The sequence below is a fragment of the Schistocerca gregaria genome, chromosome 2 (genome assembly GCF_023897955.1).
Source record: "Schistocerca gregaria isolate iqSchGreg1 chromosome 2, iqSchGreg1.2, whole genome shotgun sequence".
NCBI lineage: Eukaryota > Metazoa > Arthropoda > Insecta > Orthoptera > Acrididae > Schistocerca > Schistocerca gregaria.
Window position 1 is genome coordinate 717,153,667 of NC_064921.1, and position 16,725 is coordinate 717,170,391.

General features: G+C 46.9%; 1 protein-coding gene across 3 annotated transcripts in view; it reads right to left on the reverse strand.

Moving 5' to 3' along the window:
• LOC126334846 (ATP-binding cassette sub-family C member 4-like) overlaps positions 1-16,725 on the reverse strand; it is a 130,854-nt gene that overhangs the window by 72,110 nt on the left and 42,019 nt on the right. For all 3 annotated transcript variants that reach the window (XM_049997516.1, XM_049997515.1, XM_049997514.1), the window contains 3 exons: positions 5,213-5,369; positions 1,476-1,614; positions 1,284-1,394 (listed from right to left, as the gene is read on the reverse strand). In XM_049997516.1, the coding sequence (XP_049853473.1) occupies positions 1,284-1,394; positions 1,476-1,614; positions 5,213-5,369 (407 nt within the window). The remainder of the gene's footprint in view (positions 1-1,283; positions 1,395-1,475; positions 1,615-5,212; positions 5,370-16,725) is intronic.

Here is a 16,725-nt window from a genome sequence, read left to right on the forward strand (position 1 = left end):
CCCTTGCTTAGAGTCATCTTATGTAATTTAAATACATAATCTGGAGTTATTTCCATCCCGTAATTCAGTATCTACATAGCCACTCTGGATCTCTTTAGCCTGCATAATGGCAAAGAGTTCCATCTTGGTGTAATGGTCGACTTTTGGTCACACATACCTCAAAAGGCATTTTCACTGTTGGGCTGTTAATCCACGCTATTAAGAGCTGTGGAGGATCTAGAGGATCGGATACTACTGACTCATAATCAATCAAAAGGCAGTATGGCTGTAGCGCCATGAGAAGTTGCCATCAGATGCACAGTGACAACGTGTTGGACTGAACACAGATACTGATAATTGCAAGTGTCCTAAAGGCGACCGTAACCACCCTGATGCCTCACGATGAGCATCATCGTCGGTATTTATACGTGTACTTCTTGCTAGTCCATACAGTGGCACTCATAACGACATTTTAATAACACCGATATTTCATAAGGGGTTTCATACAATTGAGCATATGCTTCGTATGCTCCTCTTGACTAGTGGCTTAAGTGTTGATTATATTCAATTATTTTCAGTGGCGGAAGAGATCTATGGTTTAGTCACTGAGGTGTAGCTAACAAGTGCCTTATCAAACCTGAGCTCCTATAGTGAATATTTCATCTTCAGTGTAACGGGATATACACCACCAGAGCCACGGAGAGAGTACTGGGAACGCATTTTACAGGAGAATAGTTCGGAGACTAGGATTGTTTGTATCTGTGTGACAATGCACCTTGTGATAAAACAGCTCCAGTGAGGCGATGGTTTGTGAATAATAACATTTCTGAAATGGACTGGCCTGCCCACAGCCCCAACCTTTGGAATACCTTTGGAATGGATTATTAGAATGTCGACTTCGCCCCAGACCCTATCGTCTACTATCACTACCTTCTCTTGTTTCGGCTCTTTAGGAAGAATGGGCTGTTATTTCTCCACAGACGTTCAGACTTCTCACTGAAAGTGTCCACAACAGCGTTCAAGTCGTCAGAAAGGCAAAGAGTGGAGACACCCCATATTATTGTCTAGAAATAAGTGTCCAGATACATTTGATTAGCTAGTTCACATCCACTGAGAACATTAATAAATATCTGCTAATATCTACTACAATGGGACATTTCAGATGGTCTTGTACTTCTAAATTCAGCCAGCAGGGTGACAACAAAGATGCTGCTGCACTGTAATACCTGACCAGTTAAGGAATTACAATATAAAGGCATAATGATCTCTGTTTGTGGAGAGAAATATCAGGAATTTGTTGTTACCTGTATACGTTGGACTGAGACTCGAGCTTCTTGTATAGCTGCTATGCCCATGGGGAACATGATGGCCAGTGCTACGTTAAGGACGTTGTAGTACTGAGCCATTGAGAATATCTGCAACACAGCAGGTAAAGGATGTAGTCACTTGAAACGCAGGCGTGAGACAGGAATTGGAAAGAATGCGGATGTACTGACCTGGTCAGGACCAGCGATGCGGCCCATTAGGAAGTAGGCGACGAGTGTCACCAGCAGCGAAGACCTCTCAATGAAGACGGCAGACGCCAGCAGGAAACTCCGCAGGTAGGCTGCGTGCAGCAGCTTGTGGATTTCGGATCTGGTGTGGCACACGGAATGATAATACTTGATTAAAAGTGAAACACGAAATGTAAAAGAACGGAACAATTACAAAGGTGATAGGAAAATTTAATGTCATGTGCTGATTGCTCTGAAGAATTTTGTGTACCTCGATTTAAGAATTTAACTCGTTTGGGCCTAAACATGGGGAGCCAAGAATTAGGGGCAGAGAAACTCTCTGTAAGCAACGCAACCGGGTGGAGGACGTTGTGTGGTTGCAAATTTACTGCTGTCAAGAAGAATCGCTGTTCGCGCTTGGGAGGCGTACGCGGCTGCTATCTAAAGCCTAGTTTACACGACGACACTATGTTGCAGGCAACTGCGCTACCAGCAACTGCGCATGCGAGCCGCGAGTTTGCGCAACTCGACGGTGAAACTGAACAGTTTCGGCGTGTTCCAACTTTGGCGACACTAGTTGAAAGAGTTTTGAGGTTATGTGTGTTCGTAGAATGTAGGCGAACTGAAATATGAAGTGGGGAACTGAGAATAATTTTCAACTTTCGTGTGTATATGCTTTGCATAGGTGGTTGTGGGAGTTCAGTGATGCTGATTATGTTGCTTATTTAAGCAACATATTGCTGCTCCTGAGACTGCCATGTCCGATCAGAACATAGATAGTTTGACAATATCTGAGCTGCAGGGCAAAATTTATTGAATTAGGAGCACATATACAACTGGATTAAGAAAAATACAAGCAAATGCAATTCTAGCTGTAGAAATGCTCTTGTCTACAAGAGTAAAATCCCATCGTTCGAGTTGGTCCCACACTTTTTTTAAGGAATATTGTTGACGGGAGGGAAGGCTACGCAAATCAAGAAGCTACATTCTTTATTCAATATTCATCTGTTTAAAACGTCGCAGCAGTGCTCCCCATTCACATATGTTTGAATTTTGAAATATTGCTATCTTCAAGAGAGTAGTCAAACCATTCTCTTCTTAAATGCATCCTGCTTTTAATGTTAATAATTATTATAGTTAATAATTATTGGTGTTGAAGTAGGCTTTTGAGAGAATCTTCCACAGTGTTAGAAATAAATTAAGAAATCTATATAAAAGAAACTGGTCAACTGCGGGTAGTACTCGCGGCTGAGCATTCCGTACAGACGTCATTGTTTGTGTAGATGCGTCATCTGTAGGTATGGTTGAGTGATTGTCAAAATATTTGAAATAAATGGGCGCATGTTCTGACTGTACTGACTTTGAAGGTTAAATTTTTTTCAGCACCAAACGACCCTAGACCTTAGCATTTGACATAAATTTCAACTTGATACCTCTAATCGTACCCGATAAAAATGGCTCTTAAAAGACGGACAGCCAAACGGACAACAAAGTGATCTCATAAGTTTCAAATAACTTCCGGGAATTCAGCCAGGTAACACTTTCAGCGACCGCCGATATTTCGGCGGGAGAAGACCCCGCCATTTTCAAGGCAAACTGCAACGGATAGGCGACGTACATGAAAATTTAAAATCTTGGTTCTCGGACTGAGTTAGGAAAGATAACACACACACTGAACACAAATGTCACCAAGGTGATCAAAGTCAGAGCTATCGAGAGTGAGACTACGAATTCGCAGGTGAGGTAGCATTGACTCTGTCCCTCTGCTTTTTTTGACAAGGGAGAGAGCCGGATTCCAGACACAGTTTAAACACAAACCTCAATCCCTGTTAACGAGGTTGCTCGCTAATTTAATCTCAAATGCTGTTTAATAAGCCTGTCCCAATAGCTGGACGTGCATGCCACGTCGGTGTTATTATATAACATGGGGTGACCAGTATCCAAGCAATGTTCGGCAATAGCAGATCTACTTGTCTGCTGTAATTGTGTGTGCCGTTTATGCTCAGTACATCGGTCCTCCACGGTCATATACCATGCCGCAGCTACAAGGAATACGATATACACCCGCCTTACGCAGACTAAGATCATCCTTAACAGAACTCAAAAGCGCTCTAATTTTAGATGGAGGGCGGAAAACACATTTTACATTTTATTTCCGTAAAATACGACCGATCTTGTTGGAAGTGTTTCCTACGTAAGGCAAAAAGGCAGTAGACGTAGGTGTTGACTCAGAATTATCATCAATCACCCGATGAACAGTTGGTCGATAGCGCAGCGCACGTTCAATATGCCTATCACTATAACAATTTTCACGAAATGCAACTTCAAGATGGGACAGCTCAGCAAAGTCTCAGCGTCAGAAACGACATGTGCCCTGTGTACCAAGGTATGAAGCACCCCTTCATGCTAAGCCGGATGATGACAACTATTAGCCTGTAAGTACAAGTCGGTGTGAGTACGTTTCCTGTAGACTGCACGTCTCAATGATCCATCATCCTTCCTCCTAACCAACACGTCAAGAAAGGGAAGGCAACCATCATCTTCCACCTCCACCGTAAAACGAATGTTCAGGTGGGTCGAGTTCAGATGTTCTAGAAAGACATTCAAGTTGTCCCTACCACGAGGCCAAACAACAAAGTTATCGTCAACATATGGCCGCCGAAACATCGGCGGTCGCTGAAAGTGTTACCTGGCTGAATTCCCGGAAGTTAATTGAAAGTTGTGTATGCCAGGAGAAACTCAGGTCTCACATTGATACCATAAGGGTTTTTAACGTATGTGGTGCGCTTCCTAAAAAGGGATTAAAATCAAGTCAGCTTATAAAATGGAATGTTGTAGAATCCACAGTTTCTACAGCATTGGTTACTTAACAGCATAAAATGACAAATTTTGATACATTTGGAGTGATACCAGTATGTGATAAGAAATGTTTCGCGAATTGAAGCAGCACAAATCAAATTGATTAGTGAAGACAGAATGTAGTTCATGAAGGAAATTGTTATTAATACACGGTATACTTGTAGGAGAGGATATGATGGGAACGACAGTTCGAAGCAAAGAATGCTGGGAAACCTCTCAAATGTGTTCCTTAAGAGCTCAGATAACTTTTTCGGTAGAAGAGTGGTGTTTCACAATAACAAAGATGAACAAGTCCTCGTAATTCTTAAGGCATGCATTCTAGAGCCCATGTTTACTGGAGATTGTCTCTTTTTTTTTGGTCCACAGTACCACCACTCAAAATATGGAAAGCAAAGAGCTTAAAGCAGAAGATATTTGTTTCACAGTATACAAGATCAAGAAGTTTTCATACCTCTTAAGGCGTGCATTTTACAGCACGTGTTTACTAGACATTCTGCACTGAATCATCGTTCCTGTCACATCCCTGTATATTGACCATTCCTCTTGGGACACCCTGTACAAGCTTTCTTCAACGTACAGAACTGACGTGGCAATTTCATGCAAAGTATATATATTGAGGCATGTTTTTAAAACACTAAAAGGTGCGTTAAGCCGTTCTAAACCATAAGATCTGTTCTACTTAAATTGTACTGATTATTACGGGATACACGAAAGAAAGCAGGTACTGTTTTTCAAATATGGATTAAATGAATGATAAATGCATGACACGCCATTCTCATCTATTATTTAAATCTGTGTGTGGTTTCACAAGGCATAATGATGTGCATTTCTCAGACTGTAACTGGTGTTTTCTGTTCTCTTAGTTACAGAATTACACTCACTTCCTGGCCAGTGCGACGAGCTTGGCGAAGGGCCTCTCCCAGGCGTACATCTTGACCACCTGTATGCCCTGCACCAGCTCGTTCATCATCCGCATTCTCTCGTCGGTCCTGACGGCCACACGCTTCCGGAAACGTGCTGAGAGTCGACCCATGTACGCTGTGAACAGAGTATATTAGCACTGTATTGGGCACCATTTTCCCATTGTTCATCAAAAGAATATTACTTACAATATATTACCTGTATGTCCTATTGCTCACTAATAAGAGCCACAAGGAACCGTCGTGAAGTCTTTTTCTAGTTTGAGACCTATCGTACGATCAGTAATTAAAACTTCCGGGCTAAGAGGCCGTGGTCCAATAGCAGAAATACTTCTCCCTGACGTTTCGTTGCCAGCTGCGGGCAACATCATCTGAGGTGAGCCTACGACTGGCTGCTAGGTCGTGGAGGCCCTGTTTATATAGAGCACGTAGAGGGCGCCACCAGTCGTCACGTGCTGTCAACAGTAAAACTATATAAACAGGACCTCCACAGCCAAGCAGCGATTCTCCGGCGGTAATTCGCTTGAATACCGCCCTTCGATTGTGCTGTTGCGGTACCAATCGAAGTGATAGGTGTTGCAGGTGCCAGCCAGCCAGCCAACCAACCAGCCAGCCAGCCAGCCAGCCAGCCTTCCCGTCGACGTGCAGGAGCCAGCAGCCAGCAGCGGTCCCCGGAAGCAGCGGTCCCCGCCAGCAGCCCGCCAGCGCCGGTCCCCGCCAGCGCCGGTCCCCGCCAGCGCCGGTCCCCGCCAGCCCTGGTCGCAGCCAGCACCCAGCGGTGGTCCTTGCTGCCTCCAGCAGCAGCAGTAGCAACAGCAACAGCAGCAGCAGCGGAGGCGTCCCCACCGGCCAGCCAGCCGGGTCGCCCCCACCGCCGGCAACAGCAGAGTGGGGCTTCGGCCCCAGTCTCCTTCGTCCCTCGTCGTTCTCCGTCACCTTCTACTGTGTGTCTCTCGTCGCCCGGCCCGTCTCTCATTTTTTTCCTTGTCTTGTCCTGTGTTTTTCCTCTCATCATAATGTCTAACCCCACCACCTCTTCTACAGCCACCACCACTGCCATCGTCTACACCTCCCCCTCAGCCACTGCCACCACTATCACATGGTGTGCCGCATCTCTCCCCCCTCAGTCCATCCCCCCACTCCTCACTCTCCCATCTCCCTCCCTATTTGTCGCCCCATCCCCGGCTCCCCCCTCCCGTGCCTCCTCTGATCCTTTCCCTCCCATCCCTCCCCCGTTTCTGTGGCCCCCGCTAGGGTGGTTGCCCAGAGAGCTACAGCTCACGCTCTACTCTCCCCTTCGCCCTCGTCGTCATCATCTTCACCGTCGCCTTCGCCATCACCCTCTCCATCTCCGGCGCCGACTCCAGCACCGGGACCTGTCACTCCCCGCCACATTCCAGTCGTTCCCATCCCCCACACCTCTTTCGTCGCCGTCAAGCGCCCCAGTGGCACCCCTGCCTCCTCTACTCCCAAAAAGGTTCCGCCTCATCCCCCTTCCCCAACTCATGATGCCATGGATGTCTCCCCTCCTGCCCCACTCCTCCTCCTTCTCCACCCCCTCCTACTGCTAACTCCTCTCCCATCCTGATTCCTCCTTTCTTGAAACCCGGAACCTCACCCTCTTCCTTCGCCAGAATTTTCCTGGTGCCCCCATCTCCCTCCTCGCTGTGATTCAGTACTCATCTCCTCCCCTCCCGCATCCCTGTCACCCGCTTTGGCCCTAATGCCTCCCTCACCCCTGCTCCTTCCCCGTCTCTCTCCCGCCAACCCCAACCCCTGCGTTGCCCGCCGACCCTTACTGCCGTGATCACTCGGCTTAGTCCGGCGATCACAGAGGAGGAGGTGTTGGCGCACCTCAAGGTGCATCCCCATCTGGAGGTGCGAGCGGTTTGCCGCATATTCCTCCAGCCCCAACCGCCTTATGCGGGTATTTTCCGAACACGCCCCCTCCATCGAAAATCTCCTGAAGGAGGGTGCCCTTCTCTTTCACCACCACTACCCAGTTGACCCTTCCCGTTCCCCTCCTCAATCCCTCCGCTGCCAGAGGTGCTTGCGGTATAATGCGCACCCTACATCTGAGTGCCGCGAGGCCCCCACCTGCCCGCAATGTAGGCATGCCCACTTTCTCAGGCAGTGCCCCAATCTCCAGTCCCCTCTCTCCTGTAATACCTGCAACCTCCCTCACTTACTCCCAGAAATGTAAAGCCCGACCCCCTCCTACCACTCCTGATCTCACTGTTCTTGTCCGCCCTCTGGACACCCCCACCCCTCCCGGCAATTCCCTTTGTCCACACCCTACCACTGAGGACATCATCAGATTCCTCACCATCGTCCTTCAGAATGTTCATCCTTTTAAGCTCCCCCACACCCTCCAACAGGTATCCCTCGCCACCCGTTCCGTTTTCCAACTGAAAATGTACTCCACCTACTCCAACAACCAGGCCCATTTCACCTTCTCCCGCCTTGACACCCTTGTCTAAGTTCCTGTCATGGCACGACAGCACCGTAACCTTTTCAACGACATCTGCTCCCTTCCCGCCAACAAGAACCTCTTCCTGCACACCCTTGCCAGCCACCGCGTGGACGCCTTCCTCCTCAATGAAACCTTCCTCCAACCCCACCACACCTCCCACACTTCGCCATACCTCCTTCACCGTTCTGATAATCCCGATTGTTCGGCTCCAACCTCTCCTTCCCGACCCCACCAAACACCTGATCCTTAGTCTCTTCTTCCTCAGCCTTACTGTTACCTGCGCCACCATCTATGTCTGCCCTAACACCCCTATTCCCTTCGACTTCCTCTCCCATGTTGACTGTACCTTCTCGTCCTACGTGATCGCCGCCGACCTCAACATCCACAGTCGTTCCGCCGCCCAGTTATGGCGGTGGCATCGGTACCTCTCCTCCCTTCAAGGCGACCTCATCCCCATCCCCCAGCACACCCGTCCCGAATCCAACTCCACTCCTGATGTTGTCCTTCCCTCCGCCAACCTCTTTGGCCGCATAAGGGTGGATGTCCTGGAGCCTATTGGTAGCGACCATCTCCCTGTCCTCCTCAACGTTTCAGATGGTCGTCGCCCTCGCCCTGACCCTCGTCATGACCCTCCCCCTAAGTATGTCCATGACTATTCCCGTGCCAACTGGAATGCCTACGGGGATACCCTCTCCACCCAGGTCGATAGCCACCCCTTCACCTACCGTCACCCTGACGATGTAACCCATGCCGCCTCCTTTCTCCAGCAGACCTTGTCTGAGGCCATGGAGGCCCACATCCCTACTGTCGCTAACCACCCCCACCATCCTACCTTACCCCAACAGGCCGTCCTCCTCCTCTGTGAAACCTGCCGTCTCTACCGTGCCTTCCTCCACACGCATGACCGGGACACACTACGAAACCACCGACAACTCCAACGACACATTCGTAATTTGTTCTCGGCCAAGAAACGCCGGGACTGGCGACAGACATGCACCGGTTTAAATGCTACCCTACCTATCAACTTGTCCAAGTTCTGGCCAGCCTTCCGTCGCCTTACCAGAACTAAACCCTCCCCCTACTGTCCCCTTCTCCATGATGATCACCCCTACCCTAACACCCTTAGTAAGGCCAATCACTTAACCTGATACCTGTCTGAAGTCTTTTCCATCCCCGATGATCCCCAGTTCGATTACTCCCTCTTACCGGATGTCCGCAATCGAATTGACACCTCTGTCCCTCCCCTCGCACCTGGTTTCCAGTACTTGGACAATATGGCACACACGGAACTCAATGCCCCAATCACTACACAGGATCTCATGGCTACACTCCGCACAAAACGCAACACCGCTCCTGGTCATGATCGTGTCACCTATCGTCACATTTGTGAAGCTCCTGCCTTTTTCCTCTCCACCTTGGCCAGGCTCTACAACGTAGTCCTGTCCACCGGTTAGTACCCCGACCTGTGGAAAACCTCCCATATCCTGATGATCCTTAAACCTGGCAAACCGCCATCCGCACTCTCTTCCTACCGTCCCATCAGCCTTACCTCGGTCTTCAGCAAGGTCCTGGAATCTATCCTCTCCCGCCGCATCCACCAGCATCTCCGCCAGCACCGCCTCCTTCCGGTTACCCAGTGTGGCTTTGGGCCGTCCTTCTATTCCAACGACCTTCTCCTTCACCTCACTCATCTCTTTTTCGGACCAGCTTAATTCCCGTCGCTCTGCTATCTTCCTCTCCCTGGACCTCGAACGAGCTTATGTCCGCATATGGCATTCCAGTCTCCTCTTCAAGATCCAAACCTTCGCCCTTCCCATTAACCACATCCGTCTGATCGGCTCCTTTCTCTCCCACCGTCCTTCCTACGTCACCATCCATAACACGGATTCCTACACCTTTTTTCCCTCCGCCGGTGTGCCCCAAGGCTCCGTCCTCTCCCCCCTTCTGTTCCTTTTGTATACGGAGGACATGCCTCCGCCGTCACCCCCCGTGCACCTTCTCCAGTTTGCCAATGACACCGCCTTCCTTGCCCTTGCCCACACCCTGCAGCGCTCCCAAACCTTCTCCAATCCCATCTTGACCGGTTCACCACTTGGTGCAACCAGTGGTTGCTCAAGGTCAATCCCTCCAAAACCCAGGCAAAACCACCCCTTCCTTCTGCCTCCTTGATTTCTATCTCACCGTCTATGGCTGTCCTATCGCCCTCACTCCCACCCTAAAGTACCTTGGCGTCACCCTCGACCGTCGCCTCTCCTGGACCCCCTATCTCCTGACAATCCAAGCCAAGGCACACTCCTGACTCCGTCTCCTCAAGCTCCTTTCGGGTCATACGTGGGGTGTGGATCCCTCCACCATCCTCCACACCTATAAATCCCTCATCCGCCCTATCCTCTGCTATGCCCATCTGGCCAGGATCTCCGTCCCCCCCCCCCATACCTTTTACAAATCCCTTCAAATCCTTGAACACCATGCTCTCCACCTCACCTATCGCATCCGTCTCCCCTCCCCCATGCGGATCCTTTACAATCTCATTCCTTTCCCCCACCTCCTCCTTTTCCTTGAAAGGATATGGATCCTGTACACCTCCTTCTTATCTCGCCCATCCTCTCCCACCCCCCGCCTGCTGCCACGCCTGTATTACCACGTCCCACCCAGTCTCCATCTCTCCACCCTCCTTACCCTCTCCCAAAGTGGCTTCCGCCAGCTCCCCCTCCCTGATGATGTCCTCCTCCCCTCCATCTACCCCTCCTATCAACTTTGATCCTCCCCACCCCCACTCCCGTGTCCTCTCCTCTTGGCACCCTCCCTCCCTTCTCTTTCCTTTTCCCCTGTCCCCTTCCTCCACCCTTCTTCTTCTGGGCTCCCCCTTTCTTTCCTCCCCTCCTCCTATCTCCCTTGCCCATGGCATCTGCCCTCCTCTCTCCCTGTCCCACTCCCCTTCCTCCTCCCCCTCCCCCTCCCCAGACTCGCACACGCTCAGTGAACATTCGCGAGCCGGAGATCATCGCCATCAGTGTCTCGTGTGTGTGCCTTTGTCTTGTGTTTAGTGTTCTTTCGCCGTCACGCCACCACTGTTCACGTGTGCCGTCGCAGTCATCCGTGTTTTGTGCGCTGTGTCAACAAGTGTTAGTGTTATTTCTCATCCAGCGTGAACGGCTTCATGTTTACTGTTTTTTGTATCTACATTTTTTGCCCGCCGTTTTTGTTGTATTGTCTGTACCACCTATATGTCATATTATTGTACCACTCAAGGATGAAGAGCAGCGTAATATGCTGCTGCCAGCCCGCCTTGTATGAGGTGATTAAAATTACAATAAAGGAAAAAAATCCTAGCAGCCAGTCATAGACTCACCTCAGATGATGTTGCCCGCAGCTGGCAACGAAACGTCAGGGAGAAGTATTTCTACTATTGGACCACGACCTCTTAGCCCGGAAGTTTTAATTACGGAAGACGCCGGCCGTGAAATCCTACACGCTATGACTATCGTACGATGTTTGGAAGAATGGATTCAGTATTCTAAATTGCCTATCTGCTTGGTTAAGCATAGTTGGAAATCGCCCCCCCCCCCCCTCCTCATCTTTCCACTCAAGGTGCGACGATGTCCATTAATCTAAAAAATGATATTTGGTTCCCCATTTCGTCCTTTTAGGGATAAATTTCTTTTATTTATGAAATAGCCTATATACTCCCTCGAGTTCCAAACAATCCATAAACCAAATTCCATCCAAATCGGTTCAGCAGTTTAGTCGTGAGAAAGTAATAGATAGAGTTACTTTAGTGTTTACAGTGTTAGTACGTCTGTTTATCAACTTATTTGGGTAAGCTGGTTGAAAAGATGTTAGAGCAATTTTTTTCTGCGTTTATGTTGTGGGTGAAGGGAATAACCATTCACCTATGGAACAACAAACGAAGTTTTCCGAGCGTTAATGTGTACATAATGAATTCGAATTAGAAAAGCACCACCGCATTGTATAAAAAAAAGCTTTTCTGTTATGCATCTGCACAAGCACCCAACAACTACCAGTCAATAATGCTAATGTCTTTACTTTTATTTCTGCTAACACGGCCGTATTCGGTACTGTTGTATGAGAGACTCCCGTGACCTGAGAACACCTCAAAAGTCGAGGCGAACTCTAGACAACGGACATGACTCCGCGCAGGCCACAGGTGCATGAAATCATTCATACAGATATATCTGCGCACTCGTTCGCATGTGACTAGATTTCTCAAGACTGGCTCTTGATACACCTGGTACGCACGATCAGCACGCGTTAGAGGCAGCTGAGACACATACTGTGAACGAACATCACCCCGCGTTGGTCAGATACCGTGCTCTGACGTCCTACATATGTGTACATGCTAAACAGCCTGTAGAAAAGTGTAGAAAATTGCTCTAGTGGCATGAGTAGTACAGGTTGTTTCAAAAAGATTCACCTCATTTAACTAAACCACATCTTCTACACGAAAGAAGGTAGAAACGTAAAGTGCATTTGAACTTAGGCACAAGAGTCAAGGTTTTCCTTTCCAAAAGAACGACCCTATTTCACAGAGATATGACATATGTACGCATGCACATACAACCTTGGACTACTTTTTACAGTTACGTTAAGGATCAAACTTCACATTTACCTTTCACAAATATTCCATGAGGCTTTCCTGGAACGGCGTCACTCAAAATTGTTCGAAGGGAAGAGACATAGAGCATTTCACAAACCCCACACAAAAGATTACATACTTTGCCCATCCTAAAATTTCAGAGACTGATTTTATTCTTGGAGTACAAGCAAAGTCAGCACAGTGACTACGTTGGCAGCTTGTCAGAGCTACTATATTTTCCGTAAGAAGAAGAGACTAGGTTGCCAAAATAGCATAGACTTTATTGAGACTTTACGCGTTTTTGATGCATCTTTATAAATCGTATAGGAACTGCGGGTAATGTATTAGTCGTAAATAGTCGAAATTTTGTCTTCGGTGAAGGCATGCAGCTGTGCTTAGATGTTGTTGTTGTTGTTGTCTTCAGTCCTGAGACTGGTTTGATGCAGCTCTCCATGCTACTCTATCCTGTGCAAGCTGCTTCATCTCCCAGTACCTACTGCAACCTACATCCTTCTGAATCTGCTTAGTGTACTCATCTCTTGGTCTCCCTCTACGATTTTTACCCTCTACGCTGCCCTCCAATGCTAAATTTGTGATCCCTTGATGCCTCAAAACATGTCCTACCAACCGATCCCTTCTTCTAGTCAAGTTGTGCCACAAACTTCTCTTCTCTCCAATCCTATTCAATGCCTCCTCATTAGTTACGTGATCTACCCATCTAATCTTCAGCATTATTCTGTAGCACCACATTTCGAAAGCTTCTATTCTCTTCTTGTCCAAACTAGTTATCGTCCATGTTTCACTTCCATACATGGCTACACTCCAAACAAATACTTTCAGAAATGACTTCCTGATACATAAATCTATATTCGATGTTAACAAATTTCTCTTCTTCAGAAACGCTTTCCTTCCCATTGCCAGTCTACATTTTATATCCTCTCTACTTCGACCATCATCAGTTATTTTACTTCCTAAATAGCAAAACTCCTTTACTACTTTGTTGTTGTTGTTGTGGTCTTCAGTCCTGAGACTGGTTTGATGCAGCTCTCCATGCTACTCTATCCTGTGCAAGCTTCTTCATCTCCCAGTACCTACTGCAACCTACATCCTTCTGAATCTGCTTAGTGTACTCATCTCTCGGTCTCCCTCTACGATTTTTACCCTCCACACTGCCCTCCAATGCTAAATTTGTGATCCCTTGATGCCTCAAAACATGTCCTACCAACCGATCCCTTCTTCTAGTCAAGTTGTGCCACAAACTTCTCTTCTCCCCAATCCTATTCAATACCTCCTCATTAGTTACGTGATCTATCCACCTTATCTTCAGTATTCTTCTGTAGCACCACATTTCGAAAGCTTCTATTCTCTTCTTGTCCAAACTAGTTATCGTCCATGTTTCACTTCCATACATGGCTACACTCCAAACAAATATTTTCAGAAATGACTTCCTGACACTTAAATCTATATTCGATGTTAACAAATTTCTCTTCTTCAGAAACGCTTTCCTTGCCATTGCCAGTCTACATTTTATATCCTCTCTACTTCGACCTTCATCAGTTATTTTACTTCCTAAATAGCAAAACTCCTTTACTACTTTAAGTGTCTCATTTCCTAATCTAATTCCCTCAGCATCACCCGATTTAATTGGACTACATTCCATTATCCTCGTTTTGCTTTTGTTGATGTTCATCTTATATCCTCCTTTCAAGACACTGTCCATTCCGTTCAACTGCTCTTCCAAGTCCTTTGCCGTCTCTGACAGAATTACAATGTCATCGGCGAACCTCAAAGTTTTTACTTCGTCTCCATGAATTTTAATACCTACTCCAAATTTTTCTTTTGTTTCCTTTACTGCTTGCTCAATATACAGATTGAATAACATCGGGGAGAGGCTACAACCCTGTCTCACTCCTTTCCCAACCACTGCTTCCCTTTCATGCCCCTCGACTCTTATTACTGCCATCTGGTTTCTGTACAAATTGTAAATAGCCTTTCGCTCCCTGTATTTTACCCCTGCCACCTTTAGAATTTGAAAAAGAGTATTCCAGTCAACATTGTCAAAAGCTTTCTCTAAGTCTACAAATGCTAGAAACGTAGGTTTACCTTTTCTTAATCTTTCTTCTAAGATAAGTCGTAAGGTCAGTATTGCCTCACGTGTTCCAACATTTCGACGGAATCCAAACTGATCCTCCCCGAGGTCCGCATCTACCAGTTTTTCCATTCGTCTGTAAAGAATTCGCGTTAGTATTTTGCAGCTGTGACTTATTAAACTGATAGTTCGGTAATTTTCACATCTGTCAGCACCTGCTTTCTTTGGGATTGGAATTATTATATTCTTCTTGAAGTCTGAGGGTATTTGGCCTGTCTCATACATCTTGCTCACCAGCTGGTAGAGTTTTGTCATGACTGGCTCTCCCAAGGCCGTCAGTAGTTCTAATGGAATGTTGTCTACTCCGGGGGCCTTGTTCCGACTCAGGTCTTTCAGTGCTCTGTCAAACTCTTCACGCAATATCGTATCACCCTTTTCGTCTTCATCTACATCCTCTTCCATTTCCATAATATTGTCCTCAAGTACATCACCCTTGTATAAACCTTCTATATACTCCTTCCACCTTTCTGCCTTCCCTTCTTTGCTTAGAACTGGGTTGCCATCTGAGCTCTTGATATTCATACACGTGGTTCTCTTCTCTCCAAAGGTCTCTTTAATTTTCCTGTATTCAGTATCTATCTTACCCCTAGTGAGATAAGCCTCTACATCCTTACATTTATCCTCTAGCCATCCCTGTTTAGCCATTTTGCACTTCCTCTCAATTTTTGAGACGTTTGTATTCCTTTTTGCCTGCTTCATTTACTGCATTTTTATATTTTCTCCTTTCATCAATTAAATTCAATATTTCTTCTGTTACCCAAGGATTTCTAGCAGCCCTCGTCTTTTTACCTACTTTATCCTCTGCTGCCTTCACTACTTCATCCCTCAGAGCTTCCCATTCTTCTTCTACTGTATTTCTTTCCCCTATTCCTGTCAATTGTTCCCTTATGCTCTCCCTGAAACTCTGTACAACCTCTGGTTCTTTCAGTTTATCCAGGTCCCATCTCCTTAATTTCCCACATTTTTGCAGTTTCTTCAGTTTTAATCTACAGGTCATAACCAATAGATTGTGGTCAGAGTCCACATCTGCCCCTGGAAATGTCTTACAACTTAAAACCTGGTTCCTAAATCTCTGTCTTACCATTATATAATCTATCTGATACCTTTTAGTATCTCCAGGGTTCTTCCACGTATACAACCTTCTTTCATGTTTCTTAAACCAAGTGTTACCTATGACTAAGTTGTGCTCTGTACAAAATTCTACTAGGCGGCTTCCTCTTTCATTTCTTAGCCCCAATCCATATTCACCTACTATGTTTCCTTCTCTCCCTTTTCCTACACTCGAATTCCAGTCACCCATTACTATTAAATTTTCGTCTCCCTTCACTATCTGAATAATTTCTTTTATTTCATCGTACATTTCTTCAATTTCTTCGTCATCTGCAGAGCTAGCTGGCATATAAACTTGTACTACTGTAGTAGGTGTGGGCTTCGTATCTATCTTGGCCACAATAATGCGTTCACTATGCTGTTTGTAGTAGCTTACCCGCATTCCTATTTTCCTATTCATTATTAAACCTACTCCTGCATTACCCCTATTTGATTTTGTGTTTATAACCCTGTAATCACCTGACCAGAAGTCTTGTTCCTCCTGCCACCGAACTTCACTAATTCCCACTATATCTAACTTTAACCTATCCATTTCCCTTTTTAAATTTTCTAACCTACCTGCCCGATTAAGGGATCTGACATTCCACGCTCCGATCCGTAGAACGCCAGTTTTCTTTCTCCTGATAACGACATCCTCCTGAGTAGTCCCCGCCCGGAGATCCGAATGGGGGACTATTTTACCTCCGGAATATTTTACCCAAGAGGATGCCATCATCATTTAATCATACAGTAAAGCTGCATGTCCTCGGGAAAAATTACGGCTGTAGTTTCCCCTTGCTTTCAGCCGTTCGCAGTACCAGCACAGCAACGCCGTTTTGGTTAATGTTGCAAGGCCAGATCAGTCAACCATCCAGACTGTTGCCCCTGCAACTACTGAAAAGGCTGCTGCCCCTCTTCAGGAACCACACGTTTGTCTGGCCTCTCAACAGATACCCCTCCGTTGTGGTTGCACCTACGGTACGGCCATCTGTATCGCTGAGGCACGCAAGCCTCCCCACCAACGGCAAGGTCCATGGTTCATGGGGGGGTGTGCTTAGATAGGGCCACGAATACTGGTATACAAATTGTAGTGGCCGCATGTTCGCGCACTACTTGAGACTACACTATTTTTTCGTACTGAAAATATATCACTGTTGCTGCACCAT